The 20,992-nt window shown below is 38.0% G+C and overlaps 1 protein-coding gene across 1 annotated transcript in view; it reads right to left on the bottom strand.

The window, feature by feature from the left end:
- The window catches only part of LOC111146079 (inversin), a 173,571-nt gene that overhangs the window by 132,900 nt on the left and 19,679 nt on the right, over nucleotides 1-20,992 (bottom strand). Inside the window, exon 3 of the mRNA XM_022501461.1 lies at nucleotides 20,034-20,200. Within this exon, the coding sequence (XP_022357169.1) occupies nucleotides 20,034-20,200 (167 nt within the window). The remainder of the gene's footprint in view (nucleotides 1-20,033; nucleotides 20,201-20,992) is intronic.

Below are 20,992 nucleotides of genomic sequence, written 5' to 3'. Positions count from 1 at the left end.
CCCCCCTGCCAAATCCCCAGCTTTGTGGAGTTTACGTTCTATTGGGGGAAGAGACAATAAGGCAAACAAGTAGAACATATGGTATTTTAGACAGTGTTAAGTGCTAAGGAAAAAAAAATAGACTAGGGGTAATAAAATGTGTGAAATGAGGGACTGTTGGGTAGGACAGCAAGGGAAGGCTTCACTGAAACCATGACTTTTAAGTAAGAACTGCTAAAAGTGAGGGAGTTGGGGGCGCCTGGCTGGCTCAGTTGGTAGAGCACGCAACTCTTCATCTCAGGATCGGGAGTTTGAGCCCCACACTGGGAGTAGAAGCTCACTTAAAAAAAAGTGAGGGCATTCAACACAGAGGCATCTACTGGAACAGCATTCTTAGCAAAGGGAAAAGCAAATGCAAAAAAACCTCATGTCAAGAGCATTCTTTTCCATTTAAAGGAATAGCATCGAGGCCAGAGTGGGCTTATGCAGTAAATAAGATTAAAAATAAGGTCATCTAGGTAACTGGAGATTTAAAAAAAATTTGTTTTTTATAAACCATGGGAGGTGCTCAGGCTTTTATTCTGAGATTTAAAAAAAAAAAAAAAAATCCTTGGAGAGTCTGGAGCAGAGACTGACATGATTTGAATGGAGTCTAAAAGGTTCATTCTGGCTGATGTCATGAGCACAGACTGCACGGGGCACGAGTAGAAGCCAGAAGGTCAGTTAGGAGGTCACTATCATAATCCAAACAAGGCTCTTACTTAATCCAATCCAAGATGCTGGTTGTTACGACCAGGGTAGTAGCAAAGGAGGTGTTTAGAAATTGGTGACTTCTGAATAATTTTTAGTATGCAGAGTTGACAAGATTTGCTGATGGATATCAGTCTCACACAAGACAACAGGCCTTTGCATAAAAAATGGGTGCCCAATACAGGTCAGTTAAATTGAATTCTCTACCTGACAGTTCAATTAAAAATGCTATGCCTTGAAGCAAAGGAACTGTGTCAAGTCAAAATTTTAAAAAACCAATTTAAGGAAAGACTTTGGAGTCAGACAGATCTATGTATTGCCTTCTCACTCTGCCACTCAATGAAAAATTACTCAAGCTCTTTTAGCCTTGGTTTCTTCATCTATATTATATTATGTGATATTCTATTATTCTCAGCTGGGTTAGAAAAAGGAGTAGAGATGTAAATTAGAAGAGGAGAAGTTAAAAACAACAATATCTTAGTCCTGAATTAGAATAGGAAGTGACAAAATGACATTTAAAAAAAAAAATACAGCTCCAAGCTGACCACAGTGACCATAGTAAAGACTTAGAAACAATCACCCACCCGTAAGAGTGAGGACACACAGACTCTAGACTGTTGTCTTCCAATACTTGTTCTTGCTTTCAAGAACCATGGGTCCTTGAGGAAATGGTGGATTCCAGGTCTGGAGTAAGAGATACAGAAATTATGAAATGAATATAATACTGTATGTTAACTATACTGGAGCTTAAAAGCTTAATAAAAAGACAGAGATGAACCTGGAATATTTGGCTGTAGCATTCAGCAAGGAAGCCATCAAAAAATGGGGATCACGTCAAAGGGATCCAGGAACCAATGTGGAGAACTTCTCATAACCAAAGATGGAGTAATGTATCAACTAGGGGTAATAATGTCAATGAACTGATGTGGCAACTATGTTAAAATGATACCAAAAGTATCCTATGCCTTGCTTGTGATGAGACTCAAAAGGAAAAAACTAATTGGTCATCACGGGAGGACGTATTTCCTTATTTTGTAAACTGGTAAATAAAGAGAAAGAATCAAGGATTAATTCTTCCTTTTCTGTATCAGTGAGTAATCAAATAGTAGGTGAGGGGAAATTCTCCTTTGATGAATTATTCCAGCAAACAATTGTAGAAGGATGGCAGAAATAGAATAGCACCATTTTGTCACTCTTGAAAACACACTGGCTTTAGGCACTGAACAGCCATAACTGTGAACATCAAAAAAATGGAGACAATGGAACATTATGTGTCTCCTGATGAGAAATGTAGTAAAATAATGAAGTAGTTTAGCCAAAAAAATTGAAGCGGAATCAGATCAAGCCTATAGAGCCAATAACTAATTTATAGGAAATATGGAAGACAGAGGAACAAGTTAACTATACATAGAGAGAGAATCAACATGATATAGACTGAGATGGTTAGTTTGGACTAAGACCTCAAGTTATGGAAGAAGGTAAGCCATAATTACAAAAAATTGTAAGAAAAAAAAAAGGAAGAGTAGGAATCTATAAATTTAAAAAGACTGAAAAGACATAGGGTTTCTGGGTGGCTCAGTCCGTTAAGCATCTGCCTTGGGCTCAGGTCATGATCCTAGGGTCCTGGGATGGAGCCCCGAAGCAGGGAGCCTCCTTCTCCCTCTCTTTCCTGCTTGTACCCTCTGTTGCTATCTCTCTCTCTCTCTCTCAAAAAAAAAAAAAAAAAAAAAAAAGACTTAAAAACATAAACCAATGTCAGTTTATAACTCTTACTTGGATCCTGATTCCCAATTCAAACAAACATAAAAAAACAAACAAAAATGGTTACGAGACAACTTGTAATTTGAACATGGGTGGGCTATTTTATGATACGATGATATTAAATAATTCTTGTTAAATGTTTAGTATTACAATGGTCCTATTTAAAGAGTCATTTTCTTTTATTTTTATTTCTTTCTTTCTTTCTTTTAAAAGATCTTATTTTTAAGTAATCTCCACATTCAATGTGGGACTTGAATCAGAGATCAAGAGTTGCATGCTGCAACGGCTGGTTGCTCAATCAGTTAATTGTCTGCCTTTGGCTCAGGTTATGATCCCAAGGTCCTGGGATTGAGTCCTGCATCAGGCACCTGTTCAGCAGGGAGACTGCTTCTTCTTCTGCCTGCTGCTACCCCTGCTTGTACCCTCTCTCTCTCTCTCTCTCTCTCTCTGTTAAATAAATAAATAAAATCTTAAGAAAAAAAAAAAAAGAGTTGCATGCCTTACTGACTGAGCCAGCCAGGTGCTCCAAGAATCATTTTTCTTTCTTTCCTTTTTTGCAAATAAATATCGGTGTAACAGTGTAATATCTGAGATTTCCTTCAACATGGGAGGGAGAGAAGTTCCCTTTGATAAAACATTTAAAAAGATATGAGGCTTAAAAAAACCTAGTGTCATATTCAGTGGCTCCTCCTATTTTCATAACCATAATCCCACAGTAAATTCAAAATACATTTGAACCTGGACCCCTTCTTACCACCGACACCACAACCACTCTGGCCCAAGCCAACATCATCTCTCAGCTTTCTAATCAGTCTCCCTCCTCCTGCTTTTGACAGTCTACCAGTTAGATGAGCCTTTCAAAATATAAGCTAGATCATACTTTCTGTGCTTAAACGCTTTAATAACCTCCTCTTCTCGTGCAGAGTAAGAGTGGAGCCCTTCAATATCCTGTAGGTCCTACACGATCTCTGACCTCATCCTCACCCTGAAGTTCCAGGGCTCTTCCTGCTGACTTTCTTGTAATACCATGTAATACCATGCTCCCATCTCAGGGTCTCTGCACTTGGCATTCGCTCCCCCTGTAAGGTTTATTCTCTCATTGCCTTTAGGTCACTTAAATGTTAATTGTTCACTTAATGTTATTTCCTTAAAGAGATTTATCCGGATCCCTCTATTTCTATTATGCAACCCCTCAGCTCCCTATCTCTTTCACCTGCCTTATTTTTTCTAAAGTGAGTATCCTCACCTGACATAACACAATACATATTTTATAATCTTTTTCATTTGCCGGTTTGTTTTGTACCAACAAAAGGTAAGCTCCTTGAAGGCAGGGATTTTTGTTCCGTTTTGTTCATTGTTATATACCAAACATACAGAACAATACCTTATGCTTAGCAGATACTCAATTAATAAATATCTGTGGACTAAATGAATTTTTTTAAATTTTCGACCAGTGCTCTTTACAACTATACTTCTCAATTAAGCTTGCTGGGTGAAGGGAAGGGTAAACGCTATATGGTGCTCATGTACGTTACCGACAAAGTTAAGTGACTGAACCATTCCCTAATCTGGGAGCATTCAGAAGGAGATGCCCATATAGGCTAAAAATAGGAAGGACTCCAAGGTAGGGTAAGTGTTAGGCTACTCCTATTGTGTGAGGTGAACGTGATAACCACTACACTACGGAAAAGAAACATGCTAGGCTACTCCTATTGTAAACAGAGTTGGTATCTCCGGCTTTTTTGTAGCCTCGAGCTAAGGGGCAGTTCCAGTCACTGATTCACGGTCACTGCTTTAGAGAGTAGTTAGGTCCACAAAGCTCTGTAACTGTCAAAGGACACTGTGGCCACCACTAGAGACTGCCTACCTAATGTCTATGCCCATCTACTTCTGGGCTAACAGAACCTTGATTTTTTTCCTTTTTTTTTTTTAGAACCTTGATTTTTGTTGATCTTCCTTTAAGCAGTTATGTCCTTGAGAGAAGGCTGAGCCCTCCCCAAATCCAGTGATAGATTGATTGATATGAATAATCATGGTGGTTTCATCTTTGCCAAGAGAGTGGATTACGGCTGGGAGTCAAAGAGGTGGAAGGAAGGCTGGCTGTAGCACTTTTGGGAAGGTTTCTCTATTCAAAAGGTAAACAAGAGGAGCATGGGTGACTCAGTCAGTTAAGCGTGTGACTTCAGCTCAGGTCCTAATCTTGGGGTCCTGGGGCTGAGCCTCACATGGGGCTCCCCACTCAGCAGGGAGTCTGCTTGTCCCTCTCCCTCTGCCTCTTACCCTGCTGTGCTCTCTCTCTCTTTCTCTCAAATAAGGTGGCTCAGTGGGTTGGGCCGCTGCCTTCGGCTCGGGTCATGATCCCAGGTCCTGGGTTCGAGCCCCGCGTTGGGCTTTCTGCTCAGCAGGGAGCCTGCTTCCTCCTCTCTCTCTGTCTGCCTCTCTGCCTACTTGTGATTTCTCTCTGTCAAATAAATAAATAAAATCTTTAAAAAAAAAAAAAAGTAAACAAGGTAAGGGCATTTTGTTTTCTCTGCTTCTAAATACCGTAGTTGGCATGCTATCTTTCCCCCAGCTTTGGGACTTACTGACCCTAATTAAGAAAAGATTTAAGTCTAGCCATTAGTGAGACCAGTGAGGGTTAAGTCAGCCTGTATGTCTTAATGTTGTGATCCAGGTAGAGTAATTCAGGTTTTCCGTCTTGCTTCTGTAATCTAGTTTCAGTCATGTACTTAAGGTCTAGTAAATTAATGCCTATCTATCCATCCATTCATCTACCCACTCAACAGTATAATGGTCTTAGGCATTGGGGCTCCAATTATATTCTTTAAATGCTAACTTAAAAACCTACCTAGTGGGGCACCTGGTGGTTCAGTCGGTTAAGCATCTGCCTTTAGCTCAGGTCATGATCCTTAATCCTCAGGTCCTGTGATCTAGCCATGTGGAAAGCCCCCAGCTGGGCTCCCTGCTCAGCGGGGAGACAGCATCTCCCTCTCCCTCTGCCCCTCCCTCATGCTCTCACTCCCCCTCTCTCTCAAATAAATAAATAAAATCTTAAAACAAACAAACAAATCAACAACTGCTTAGTACCCAAATTCTTGCAGCCTTGTCCTCTGTGATTCTCCCAGGGAACGGTGTCCTATCACGCCTTATCTGCTCTCTCATCTTGGTGGCTGAGGCCTCGTGGACAGATTACCTACTTTCCTCATCACCACAACTCAGCATGTTTTGTACTCTAGGTTGTCTTTAGCTCCACTGGCTGGGATACCGCCCACAATTTCTGGGTGAACTTTCTTCCATTTTCTGCCCATCCTAGGGATGCCCTCAGCCCCAACACCCTCCAAGTCTAGCTTGTCCACTGTCAATTGCGTTACAAGTTCCACTTCTGATAGACCATGCACAAGAGTCTATAATTTTCACTCCAGGAAGTCATTTTAAAATATTTTATTTTATTTTATTTTTCATTTTAAAATATTTTATAAAAATATTTCTCATTACTTTTTATAGCTGCATTGCACTACATCGTGAGGACACACTCTTTTTATTCAACTAGTCCTCCAACAGGACATTTCCCCTCGTGCTCTCTCTATTACAAATAATGCTGCAATTAAATAGCCCTGTGCATACATCACTTCTTATTTTTGCCAGTGTATGTTTCTAGAAGTGGAAATGTTGGGTCAAAAGTAAATGCCTATTCTAGTTACTTTTGCTGGCTATTGTTGAGTTTCCCTTCATAGGGGTCATACAATTTTTCATTCCCTTCAGCAACAGTTTTGCCATCAGAGCACTCTCAAACTTTCTGACTTTTGCCATTCCGGCACCTGAAAAACATCTCATTACAATTTTAACTTGCATTTCTTTTATGATGAACAATGTTGAGCATATTTCCACATTTTTAAGGGCCACTCACATTCCCTTTCTTGTGAACTATCTATTCATATCTCTGGCTCTTTTCTTATAAACTCACTGGTCTTTTTCTTCTCCATTTTATGTCTTAGGGCTGTTAACCCTCTGTTAGTGACATAATTTGCAAATGTTCTCTCCCAGTTTGTCTTTCTTCTTTTTCTTTGCTTTCATAGTTTTCTGCAGGGGAAAGTCTTTCTTTCTTTCTTTCCTTTTTTTTTTTTTTTTAAAGGAAAAGTCTTCCTTACTTCTATGTAGCCATTATTTCCTATCGCTTCTACATTTTGCTTTATAGATAGGTTTTCCCTGCTCTTAGGTTATGCATTGTAAACCTTCATGGTATATTTGATGTTTTGTAATATGTATACACTATTATCATTCACTTAAATAACAATGTAAAGCAGGCACCTGTGGGCATGTACCGATACATACACAAACTCGTATAGATTGTATTAGTTCACAATCTGCACATTAACATGACCAATTACATACATGGTTAGAAGATTAGAGCCATTACTTCAAATTCATATTTTAGCTCAAATTCCTAACAAATGGCTTGCAAAGAACCAGCTTGATGAATGACAAAGAGACCAAAAGGATTTGAATAAAAATTTTAAAGGGATATAAACCATGTCTTCGAAATCTAAAACTGTTTGAAATAAACAGAGTATACTCAATAAATTTCTTGAAAATGAGTAGTTTTCTTGGTGAAATGTTAACTTTATGATGATTCAGAATATGAAAGACTTTAAATATTTAGACAAAAGTTGATTTTAATATTTCAAGATGATAGTGCAACACGATACAGATTAAATACTAAAAATGTATTTGTTGAACAAATGAATGAATGACTCATCAGAATTGGAATGGTGAACAAGTGGACTCTGATAGAGTAAATACAATTTTTCAAGAGGCCTAATTACCACTGATGACATAGTTTAGACAAGTAGAAGGAAAGAATATAACACTCTTTCAAATAGGTGAAGTTAATTTTAGTAGTAATATTTTCAATGATTAAGCTTTTCTGCAGGCAGGATCTATTTCGATATCGAAGACTAGGATGAGACTTCTGGTGACTCATATGGGCGAGAGATGACAACTATACTGAATGACAGACTCAAGAATCTAGAGGACCTGGAAAAGTTATATGATGAACCCAATTCAATTCACCAAGTATTAATCATTGGTTAAGTACCAGGCACTGGAAATAAAAAATATGACTATCACACTCTTGCTGATATTATTAATGCTCATTGAGGGGAAATAAAATGTGTAAACAAATAAATATTTTTCAGAGGGATATGTGATATAACAGTGGTTCAGCATACCAGGTACTGGGGGAACAAGGAAAGTAATGCTAAACTCTACCTAAGTCTGGGAAGTTCAAATAAATGAGTAAATACGGATGCAGTAAGATGCTACATTTGGGTCCAAAACTACAACAACATGAATATAGGATTAGTTTAAGCAGTAATAAGCATAAAGCAAAATTAGAAGTTCTTTTTTTTAAGATTTTATATATGTATTTGTTTATTTGAGGGAAAGAGAGTGAACAAATGAGAGAGAATACAAGGTTGAGGGAGAGGCAGAGGGAGAGGGAGAAGCGGACTGCTCGCTGAGCAGGGAGCCTAACGTGGGGCTCTATTCCAAGAGTCTAGGATCATGATCTGAGCCGAAGGCAGATGCTTAACCAACTGGGTCACTCAGGTGCCCCCAAATTAGAAGTTTTATTTGAAAAATCTTCAACAGGAATCAACTGCATCTGGTTGTCCAAATGGTAATAAGGAAAATCATGGTGTACTCTGAGCTCATCAGAGTGGCATTGTATTCGATTCTAGGCGAGGGATTTCGTCAAGTGTATGCATAGATGGTGAAAGGGATCAGGATGGGAAGGAGACTTGAGAGCATACATGAAGAAGGAATAAAGACACAGAAAATAATAAACCTGCAGAAAAATGTTTTTGCTGGGCTAGGATGATTATTTCATTAATATATGTCAGATCATGTCACTCCCTTCCCCCAAACCCTCCAATGCCTCCTCATTCCATTCAGAGCAAAAGCATATTCCTGACAATGGCCAAAAGGCCCTATAGGATCTGGCTACCACTTCTGCCATGTCCTCATTACCTACCGCTTCCCCTGGCTCACTCATTAGAACCATGCTAGTCCTAGCTCCATTGTTATTCCTCAAACATTCTAGCATGCTTCCATTTTGAGGCCTTTGTTCTAACTCTTCCTTCTGCCAGGAACAAAAGAAAGTTCTCTCAGCTATTCACATCGCTAACTTCCTCACCTCCCTCAAGCCTTGTTTCAAATGTCACTATCTTCATGAAAATTATTTTGATTACCTTATTTAAATTTACACCCTCTCTCCCCAGTCACCTCCTCCCTGGCTTTCTGGATCCCCCTTACTTTGGCCTTTTGGTTAAATTTCTGTTGTCATATTAGTAAATGAATATTTGGGCTCTGTAAAAGCTTAACAGTCAAAGGAGCTTTATAAAGAGCCCTATGATTGGTCATAGGGAAAATGCTGTTCCCAGGGGCTGACAACATTCATATTGTAGGAATAGACCCCCTGATTCCCTCTTATTCTCTTTTGAACAGTAAAATATAAGTAGGTAAAAAAAAAAAAAGGGAAAATTATATGAACAAATAGAATCCTATGGCATAAGAAGGCAATTATCAAATTAATGCTCAAATTTCCTTTGGAATTGATGTTATACACAAAATTAATTTTTAAAAGTTTAAATGAAAAGTAAATGGATCTGAAGTTCCTTTTTATCAGCTGTAAAAATATTCACTGGCCCTGTGCCCAGAGTTTAAAAGAAATCAGCATGAGTCTAATGAAAAACAAGCTGCAGGTCTCAGGGAAATTCAATATATACTCTTTCTTTTCCTTTTAGTTTTTGATTGGTTTCCATGGGAATCTAGGCTTGTGGGGATCTCTAATCTATTCATAGAAAGCAGATGCTTGTATTTTCATGACTTAGTAAAACTGGGGGTCAGCAAAGAGATAAAGATGATTAGAAAATGACCATGGTTACAGGAAACGGAACATGTTCAAAATAAAATTCGGTGAGCCACATGGATTTTAAAATACAATCTGCAAGGCTGCTCTGCTGTGTCTGAGAGGTGTCATACACTAAGGTAAAATAATAACAAAAAACAGGAAGCTCTGGGGGTGCCTGGCGGGCTCAGTTAAGCGTCCATCTCTTTTTATCAGCTCAGGTCATGACCTCAAGGTCATGAGATCAAACTTTCCCCCCTGCGCTGGGCAAGGAGCCTATTTAGGATTCTCCCCCCCCCCCCCCCCCCCCCCCACCTTAAAAATAAGAAGAAGAAGAAGAAGAAGAAGAAAGGAGAAGGGGAAGAAAGGAGAAGGGGAAGAAGAAAGGAGAAGGAGAAGGAGAAAGGAGAAGGGAGAAAGAAGGAGAAAGGAGAAGGGAGAAGGGAGAAGGAGAAGAAGAAGAAGAAGAAGAAGAAGAAGATGATGATGTAGTGGAAGCCCTGGGTTAAGTTCTGAATCTGGCCCACGAGAAGGAAACCCGTAGGTACTTCTTTGGAGGTTTGACTGGGAAACTGGACTTGGGAATGACTCTAGGTTGGAAGAATCAGAAGACTGAGAAAGTAAGCCTCCCAAAAGTACCTAAGTTTTCTTTCAGTGGAGCATAATTAAGAGCATTGAGCTGGGAATCGGAAAAACAAGGTAATTCCTGACTATAAGTATCAAAGTGACCTAGAAGAATTTGGTCAAACTATACATCAGTTTACTTACACAGAATATATAATATTTAACTGTTCTGACTGCTATAAAGTGCTATGGAACTAAATGAATGATTTTTTTTTAACTGAATTATGTTAGAAAAATTCAAAGTAGTGATTTCAACCAAGACTTGTTGACATGTTCTTCTCTGTCGCTACAAAATTCATCCATGCAAGTAGACATACATTAACTATCATGAAAGTACTAAAGGACAGATAGGCTTGATTTCAATTCTCAGATTTATTTAAAAGCAGACCAACTCTGGATTTGTTGGAACACTCTTGAATATATAATCCTAAATATCTGAAACCAGTTTCTAGAGACATCTGGGTGGTTCAGTCATTTAAGTGTCTGACTCTTGAATTCAGCTCAGGTCTTGATCTCACGGTCATGAGTTCAAGCCCTGAGTTGGCCTTCATGCTGGGCATGGAGCCACGTGAAAAAGGAAAGAAGAAAGGAAGGAAGGGAGTAAGGGAGGGAAGGAGGAAGGAAGGAAGGAAGGAAGGAAGGAAGGAAGGAAGGAGTTTCTAAACTGGAAAACCAGAGGGTAGGTTTAGAGATAATTTCTAAATACTCAAGAGGACCAACTTAAAGCTTATTTGGAAACCTCAGAAGTAGGAATATACTGAAGCAAAGATTCTTTAGCCTGGGACTTTCGCCTGCCTGGAAAAGGCAGCTTAGCTAGGTTTGAAGTCAAATGGGGCAAACTCTAAGAGTTGTCTAACATCACCCATCTCAGTCCAGAGATTTCTTGAGAGATCATTAACATTCCAGAATGTAAGGGTTTCATACACTCAGACTTCCCTACATTTCTAAGTAATGCAGGCATCATGAATGTCTTTCAGTGCCTTCTTTTAGAAGCATACCAAATGGCAAAAACCTCATTTGTTTATTCTTCAGATATCCATTGGCTATATAGTTTGTAGTAGAGTGGGCACTTAGTAAATTTTTTTTTTAAAGATTTCATTTATTTAGTTGACAGACAGAGATCACAAGTAGGCAGAGAGGCAGGCAGCGAGAGAGGTGGGGGGGAAAGCAGTCCCCCCGCCGAGCAGAGAGCCCGATGTGGGGCTCCATCCCAGGACTCTGGGATCATGACCCAAGCTGAAGGCAGAGGCTTTAACCGCTGAGCCACCCAGGCGCCCCAAAAGTTGGGCATTCCCACAGCAGGAGTCGAACCTGGGCCGCCTGGGTGAAAACCAGGAATCCTAACCGCTATTTTAAAACGAACTAATGAGTGACTACAGCCACAGAGAAGCCTAGAAGTACCTACTAAACACCTCCAGGTGATTCTGATGCATGCTTAAGTTTATAGGGCTTTCCTAGAGCCCCTGAAGCTGACACTGGGAAAATGTGACTGAAGTGCTTCAAAGCCTAGGTCAGAAGCATCCTTGATTCTGTTCTTCCTCATCCTACTGACAAATAATACTCATCAATTTCTGGAATTTTACCATTTTTTATAAATAATTTTTAAATTGAGGCATAATATATTTATATACATAGTTAAGTAGATAAATCTTAAGTGTACAGACTGGTAACTTTTTATGTAATCAACACACAGATCAAGATATAGATCATTTCCAGTATGACTGAAAGCTTCCTTTATGCCCCTTTTTAGTTAATATCTATATACTGGGTAACCAAAAACCTGATTTGAATCACCATATAGTTTTGGCTGTTTTTAAAATTTGTATAAATAGCTGACTTTTTTTTTTTTAAAGAGCGGACTTCTTTCACTCAACATGAGGTCTACAAAATTTATTCATGTGGTGCAATGTATCAGTAGTTCATTATTTTTTATTGTGTAGTATCCCGTTGTAGGAATACATCACAGTTTATTCACCCATCTGCCTATTCATACACATTTGAGTGGTTTGTGCTACTAAGAGTGTTTGCTATTATAAATAACGATACTATTGTACACTCTCATACATGCCTTTTGGTAGAATGACGCACTTATCTCTCTTAGGTATTACTGGGATTGGAGTGTGAATTGCGATGATTCTGTGTGTGTTTGTGTGAGTGTGTGTGTGTGTGTGTGTGTGTTCAGCTTTGTTACAGTCAAACTGCTTTCTAGAGTAGATTAATGAATTCGTATTCTCACTATAAATGTTCCAGTTGTTCCATATCGTCACCATCAATTGGTATTATCAGACCTTTTCATTTTAGACATTCAGATGGTTGTATAGTATCTCACTGTGGTTTTAATTTGCATTTATCTAATTAGTAATGAGGCTGAACACCTTTTCATTTGTCTTTTGAGCATTTGTATATAATCTTTTGGGAACAGAGGTACACATTTCAACATATACCTCAAGATCAAGTAATCTCAAAAACATAATGTTAAGTTAAAAAAGCAAGTTGGGGAATGACACAAAGTATAATACCATTTATATGAAGATTTTAAAATGCAAAATAATATTGTTTATGGTTATATCCATATAAAATAAAGGTAGAAAAATGTGCGTGGGAATTGAAACCACCAAAATTAAGATAGATTGAGAACATACAAAAAGAGGGGAATGGGATTTGGGAGGATAAATAGAAAACTTCAAGTGCATCTCTACTGTTTTATTTCAATAACGAAAACTGGAAGAAAAATAAAAAATATTCAGTTTTATCTCTTCTGAATATTTCTAATGATATTCTCTATTCTTCTCTATAATTTAAAAATAATTAATTTAAACATCGAGGTGCATGTATCCATTTGAATTAGTATTTTGTATTCTTTAGGTAAATACCTGGTAGTGCAATTGCTGGGTTGTAGAGTAGCCCTATTCTGAACTTTCTGAGGAACCTCCATACTCTTTTCCACAGCTGCTGCACCAGCTTGCATTCCTACCAACAGTGTAGGACGGTCCCCTTTCTTTGCATCCTCACCAATACCTGTTGTTTCTTGTGTTATTGATTTTAGCCACTCTGACAGGTGTGAGGTGATATCTCATTGTAGTTTTGATTTGCATTTCCCTGATGATGAGTGATGTGGAGCATCTTTTCATGTGTCTGTTGGTACCCCAATGTTTGTAGCAGCATTCTCTACAATAGCCAGACTATGGAAATAGCCCAAATGTCTAATGACTGATAAATGGATAAAGAAGATGTGGTACACACACACACACACACACACACACACACACACACACACACCCTGTGGAATATTACTCAGCCCTAAAAAAGAATGAAATCTTGTCATTTTCGACAACATGGATGGAGCTAGAGAGTACTATGCTAAGTGAAACAAGTCAGAGAAAGACAAATACCATATGACTTCAGTCACATGGAATTTAACAAAAAAAACAAATGAACAAAGTGGGGGAAAGAGAGAGAGAAGCAAACCAAGAGACAAACTCTTAATAACTGTAGAGAATGAACTGATGGTCACCAGAGGGTAGGGGGAAAGGGGGATGGGTGAAATAGGGGATGGGGATTAAGGAGAGTACTTGTCCTGATGAGCACCAGCTGTTATATGGAAAGGTTGAATCACTAAATTGTACACCTGAACCTAATATTAATATACCTTAACTATATGGGAATTTAAGTAAAAACTTTAAAAAAATAAGACAAAAAACATTCAGGTTTAGGCAAAGGCAAAAAGAATGATGAATAATTTACCAAGAAAAGAGAATTGAAAGGAGAATTGGCTCAGTTTCTTCATCCAGTAACAAATTGGACTAGGCTATCCTGAAGGGCCCTTTTATCTGTGACATCTACTGATTCCTAAAAAGTAGACAGGGAGAAGTGTATTGTCCTATTTTTATAGATGAAGAAACTGAGGCATACAAGAGTGATACATGATGGGAAATTAAGCTCACAGAGTCTTGTAAAATAGTGCTAGCAAAATTATAAGGGGGTGGAATGGATAATGAAAAGGAATAAATATAACAACTAATTTACACTTCAATAGTTTTGAAGATCATACCACTCATAATAAATCTATTTGATGTTCGAATTTATTGATTGATTCATTCCTTCATTCATGTATTCGTTAAACATGAACTGAGTCTTTTTTAAACGGCAGGACTTGTTTTAAGACTGGAACTAATAAATCAAATAAGACATAGCCTCTGCCTTCAAACAGCATTCGTTGGGGGAATATAGGCTAATGGGGTAGGGAGGGAGTTAAATATAAGTGTGTGTATATATATATATATATATATATATATATATATGTGTATGTACATATACACACAGGAATATAGAGTTACAGGGGACTGAGAAATGGATTGTTTGCTGTGTTTGTGTATAAGTGTGAGTGTGTATAAAATAAGGAAATCCAATATCCTAATATTGTCACCTGATATTAAGTTTTCCTGAAAACTTTTACAGGTATTCTACTCTTCTTCTTTAATTTTTATGTCACTAACATGGAAACAGCATATCTCAAAAATGAATATTAATTAAAATTAATATTCAGTTTTCACAGATGAATTGAGAATTCTGTGTGAATTAAAAGAAAAAGAACACACACACAACACAACCACAGTTCGAAGCTTCTTTAGTTTTTGTGTTTGACATGATATAATTTTTCAGAGTGCGTAGTCTTAATCGTCTTGAAGCCAAATTAATAACCTCCTGGAAGATTAAAAATGCATAACTATTAACATTTAGTAAGATTGCTAAGGCTTTTTTATCCTTATTAACAAATAAATATATCTGTAGAAGTCAGAGAAATAGTAGATTCCCTGGAGGAAAACATTTCTAACAATTAGATATCTTTTGTGAGAAACCCAGTAAAGGTATGACTGATTGCTTTCTTGGATTATACTGAGGGTACAAATGAAAAACAAATTAGGTACAGATGTTCAGTATATTGAGATTAATTTTATTCTTATGGGTACCATTTTCTTAGCTGCTTGGACTAACAGCAATTTGTTTCCAGAGTACTGAGTATGTGTCAAAATAAGCCAATCAGCACGGTTCAATAAGTTTTCCCCATATATGTATTTTAAAACTGGATAAATGTTTCTAATAAACAAATGTCTAGCATTTATATTAATAATGACTTTCTATATGAGTAACCTTAAATGTATTCATTCATTCAACCAAAGCATGTCAGACACTGTGTTAGATTCTAGGGAATTAAAAATTAAATAAAACAATGTTCTTGCCTAGAGATCCAGTCTAGTGGGAAAGAGACAAGTAAGTAATAATTACAATACAAGGTAATGGAGGGGCGCCTGGGTGGCTCATTGGGTTGAAGCCTCTGCCTTCAGCTCAGATCACGATCTTGGGGTCCTGGGATGGAGCCCCACATCGGGCTTTCTGCTTGGCAGGGAGCCTGCTTCCCCCTCTCTCTCTGCCTGCCTCTCTGCCTACTTGTGATCTCTCTCTCTGTCAAATAAATAAATAAAATCTTTAAAAAAAAACAAAACAAAACAAGGTAATGGGCCTCTAACAGAGACATCAACAAAATGCTATGGGAACAAGAGTTTTTCCTACTATGAATGGAAGATAACATAATTAGTTCACTATCACAAAAAAGCAAAAACATAATAAATAACATGGGAATGGCTGATCTTCAGGTCAGTAGTAATAAATAACTATTTACATGGCATGGCTATTGATATTTTATAAAACACTTGATATATAAGGGAGACAGGCCAGCTTTAATTACCACTTGATATCTTTATCCATGATCTTTGTAAGCAACTTAAGAGCAGGAATCCTGTCTTTCATCTTTGTATTCCAAGGCCCTAGCACAGCACCTGTTACACAGTAACAGTATGAACATATGTTGAATGAATGCATTCATGCACACATATATGAATATTGATGATTACCCAAATAGCACACTTCTGAGTTCACAGATTACAGAAGTAAGTGGGAGAGACAATACTTGGAAAGAATATTTGATATGTGATATGTCAGAGAGGTTCACTAAACAAAGACAAATGGAAATTTAATACAGGCCAGCATGGAGAGCACTTTTTAACAGCAGACATATGTGATTCATTTTTTAATATTTCCTCTAGGTGATCCTCTACACCTACTAGTACATAGTAGACATATGGCAACTACTTAATGAATGAACTGTTCTACCTTTACAATGTATCTCTTAGATCAAACTCCTCCTCTCTTGGCCTGACCAGTAATAACTTTCTAAGTATCTCCTCTTCTAAAAGAGCTTTAGTTGCCATATTCATCTCCCTAAAGCACTTCAATGGTGTATTTTCTATTTTCAAATTTCCCAAGTAGCTCCCTTGTATTAGGACTTTATTTTATTTTTATTTTTTTTTAAGATTTTATTTATTTATTTGACAGATCACAAGTAGGCAGAGAGGCAGGCAGAGAGAGAGGAGGAAGCAGGCTCCCCGCTGAGCAGAGAGCCCGATGCGGGGCTCGATCCCAGGACCCTGAGATCATGACCTGAGCCGAAGGCAGAGGCTCAACCCACTGAGCCACCCAGGCGCCCCATATTAGGACTTTATTTTAAAACCATTAACAACAAAACAACAAATTAACAAATTAACAACAAATTAACAACAAAACAAAACAAAAAACCACGGGAGGTACATAGTCCAAGATCCTGTTACTGGCACAGAGCACAGACTTGGCTACAAATTAATGAGCTAGGGTGTGCTGGGAAAATGAGTTATTCATGTAATTTAAAATGAGAATGGACCCCTACACAAAAATCAACTTGTTATGTCTTAAAGACTTGCACTGGAAAGAAAATACAAGACAATATTAAAACAATCTCTGCTTAGCTGTTTGGTCTCCCAGCTGTTGTTTACTGCTGGGTTTCTTTGAGCCTCCCCCAGCACAAGCACAGTTTAGGAATCTGCTAATGATTTGCAAGGAATTTGTACCCAGATTTTTGGGTTCCTTCTCTGCAGTTCCCTTCGCTCCAGGATTTTGCCCTTCCACATTCCAGCCAGGGCTAATGCCAGGCTCTACCTGTGATTTCTCGCCCTACCAAGATAATTGCTTCCTGCTAGGGTTGTATTCATTTGCATTCCACTTTGGAAGATGCCTTAAAGGATACAGCCGGATGAATGTGGTGTGCATTCCTCATGCTTCTCTTCTCTGAATGACTGTAATTTCTTAGACCTAGCTTATGCTGACTGTTCTCAGTGCCTTCAAATAATGTATATATATTTTACTCAGTCTTCAGAAATTTTTTTGGCAGGTGGGTTGTTCTAAAATAAGTGGTCACGGCCAGAACTGATGCCTAGTCATGAAAGTCTTGTTGTTTGCTCATTTTTCTTTTTCCTTTTCCTTTCCTTTTCTTCTCTCTTCTTTCTTTCTTCCTTCCTTCCTCCCTCCATCCCTCTTCTTTCTCTCTTTCTTTCTTTGTTTGTTTCTTTCCTTCTAGAGAGAGAGAGCACATGCAAGTGCCAGAGGAGGGGGAGGACTAGAGGGAGAGAGAGAGAATCCCAAGTGGACTCCACGCCAGGTGTGGAGCCTGATGCTGGGCTTGATCCCACAACTCTGAGATCATGACCTGAGTCAAAATCAAGAGAGCCTCAACCAACTGAGCCACCCAGGAACCCCTCTTCTTTTCTCTTTAACCATTCAATTGTTATTTTACATTGTGTTTCCTTTTTTTTTTTTTTTTTAAGATTTTATTTGTTTGAGAGAGAGAGAATGAGAGAGAGAGAGAGAGCATGAGAAGGGGGAGGGTCAGAGGGAGAAGCAGACTAGGGAGCCTGATGCAGGACTCGATCCCAGGACTCCACAATCAAATTTGTTTATTGTTTCTGCTGACTCTCATTTGTGATAGACTGCTTCCTCATATATATGGGGATCTTTCACTGTGAGATCTTGTTTGGTCTATGTAATGTGGGGGAATCCTGGAAGTTTAGGGCGAAGATGTTTTCTCTAAAGAGAATTTGTGTTTGCGTCTGCTCAGAGGCAGGGTGTGCTATAGACCTGGGACATATTTCCAACTCTTCTTTGAGAGTTACTTCTAGACTCTTCACAATCTTACTCCTGTTGGATCTCTACTATCTCTGATTTTGAAAATAACAGTGCTTTTGCATAAAGCACAAAATGAAATGCAATACCCAGTTTTGATCTGGACAGAGTAGAGTACTAAAGGTTTATGACCACCCTTGTTCTGGAAATTCTACTAGTGCTAGTATAGCCTAAAGATAGATTGCCACTTTGGGCAAATATGCAAAAACAAACCACAACACAGAGAAAGGGGGAAATGTGTAATTATCAGATAGTCAAAAGACCATGAAATGTGTTACTTATGAATTCAGCTATGAAAATTGTGACATGTAAATCAGAGTTCTATTTATTCTTTGATGCTGTAGGAAATCACAATTTAAAAAAATAAAGAAGAAACAAAAAGCCGAAGAAAACAAATGCACTGCATCCTGTGGAGAGACTTACAACCGACCCCTTCTCTCCCTTTTGGGTCACTTTCTACCTCTACAGAGATGATTGGAGGCTCATCAACTCAAATCCCCAGTTTTTTCACATGACCCACCTGATGTGAAGTTAGGTTCCTCCAACCTCTATTTCTGAAGTTGGGTTTTAAACCTAAATGAACCACAATGAAAAATCTAAAGTGTATCAAATTCATAATACTGGGGCTATTTCTAATCTGAAATGTTTACTTTTTAATGATAACAAGTTAAATGGAGTTACCCTTCCTGACTGAATAATTTTAACAGCTGACAAGCCTAGGTGAAAGGTTATAAATACCTACACAGTAGTTAAAACCGAAATTGAAAATGAGGGAGATTAAAAAAAAAATTACTATAATGAAAAGCAAATTCAAGAGCAATAACTTTGGGAATAACCTGACAGACCTAACTGATCACAGCGTGTAACTAGCATATTCAGGAGGATATCTTAATGTCAGTCTCTTTTTATGTATTCAACTAATGAAAAAGGCATTTTTCTAACCCCTCAATTAATCAGCTATATATGGCTCACATTTTTTAATGGGAAATAACTCTAATAGTTTCTGCTGGATCTAATTTTTATTGCTTTTTATTCCAAAAATATATGTCTAAAATAATAAAAAGGAAAATATCAGGCACTGGAAATATATTTTATACACCATAATTTTATGGAAGGAAAAATCATTTTCAGATAAATAAGTCTTTCAATAAATATAGAAGCTTCCCATTTTAATTTTTTTGATATATTTATCTTAAAAATCTCAGCTCTTAACAATACCTTTAAAAAACCTGAAATCCTTTTTACTGGCAATATAGTTTTAGATTTTTAAAAAGTTGAAATACATTTAGAAAATAAATTTCTTTTATGCTTCTTAATGCCCATACTTTAAGAGAGACAGTAAGTTTTTGTTGTAAAAGTAATTAATACTTGTCAGGGGAAAATTTTTAAACAGTAAAAAGTACCCAATGTTACCAACATTAAAACCCAACCACTAGTAATACCTTAGTGTTGGGGTGCCTGGGTGGCTCAGTCAGTTAAGAGTCTGCCTTTGGCTTGGGTCATGATCCCACAGTCCTGGGATCAAGCCCAATGTTGGGCTCTCTGCTCAGCGGGGAGTTGGCTTCTCCCTTTCCCTCTCCCTCTATGCTTTCTCTCTCTCTCTCTCTCTCAAATAAATGAATAAAATCTTAAAAAAAAATATGTATCTTAGTGTTTTTCTTTCTGGCCTTTGTTTTCCCCCATGCATAAACTGATTTGTAATATGGTTGATTCCTTTTCCTTGACTTAATCTTAGATCATAAAATGAATTCCATTGCTCAAAGAACTTCGTTGGATAAATGAATGGAGCCACTGATGATTACCTATTTTTATTCTCTGCAGTTTAGACTGTTTTTAGAGAAGCACATAAAACTAAGAGTCACATACTTAAGATTTCTTTATCACCTGTCAATTGCATAGTTCATTAATCAACTTCTAAATACCTCACAAAAGGTTTACACTTCAAAGTAATTTAACTTCTCACCTTTTGAGCTGCAAGATGGAGGGCTGTTCTCTGGCTGTGGTCAGTTTTATTAACATCTGCTCCTGCCTTCAGGAGAGCATCTGCACAATCCAGTCTGTCAGCCAACACACAATACATAAGCGGTGTCCTCCCAAATTGGTCTTCTTTGTCTTTAAGGGCAGAGTTTCCTATGAGTGCAAGAAACAGATAGTGATATCCGATAATTGCTGTTGTTATACTAACAGGACTAGGAGTTACATTTATTAACTTTATTAGCAAGCCCTATGCTAAAAGCATGAAATATGCCACTTACTCACCCCATGAGACAGATATTACCATCCCCATTTTATAGGAAACTGAGACTCAGAGAAGTTAAGTAACCTGCTTATAGTACACTGAAAGTAGGTGGAGCTAAAATTCAAACTGGTAATTGATTCTAAAGGCCATATTCTTAACCACTATATGTTATGCTCAATTAATATTGTGAGATATGGACCTAATTGTTTTCCTCACTCACTCCTCTCTTTCAGAGACTAAATGCTAAGCATTGTGGTATGTTTTTATGAGAGATACAAAACTGAATCATGATTGGCTTCCCATGTTTGACAATATGGAGCAATGCATACTACCCTGATTCTCCTGCTAATTACAAGTAAAAACCCCAGGCAAAGAACATGAAAGGTGGAGAAAAGAAGGCAAACTGTCTAGGGACTCAGAACAATCTGATGGTGAGTTTCCTGTCTGTCTGTCTGTCTTTTTTTTTTTTTTTTTTTGCCTCCTAAGTACAATCTGGGGGCTAGAACAGCCCACAACCAGAAACACAAAAGAGCAGACACAAAATTCCCCAGGAAGCCTGCTCTCTCCAGTCAAAAGATTGGGAAGAGGGTAGCCCTTGGAGCACTTACCCCTGGCTCTACTCAAAGCACATACAATGAAGGAAACTGTACCTCTTTTCCTCCCCACTGGGCACCACAGAGACT

This window comes from Enhydra lutris, unplaced genomic scaffold, assembly GCF_002288905.1.
Source record: "Enhydra lutris kenyoni isolate GAN:26980312 unplaced genomic scaffold, ASM228890v2 scaffoldscaffold13, whole genome shotgun sequence".
NCBI lineage: Eukaryota > Metazoa > Chordata > Mammalia > Carnivora > Mustelidae > Enhydra > Enhydra lutris.
This window is presented reverse-complemented; position numbering and strand designations above follow the sequence as displayed.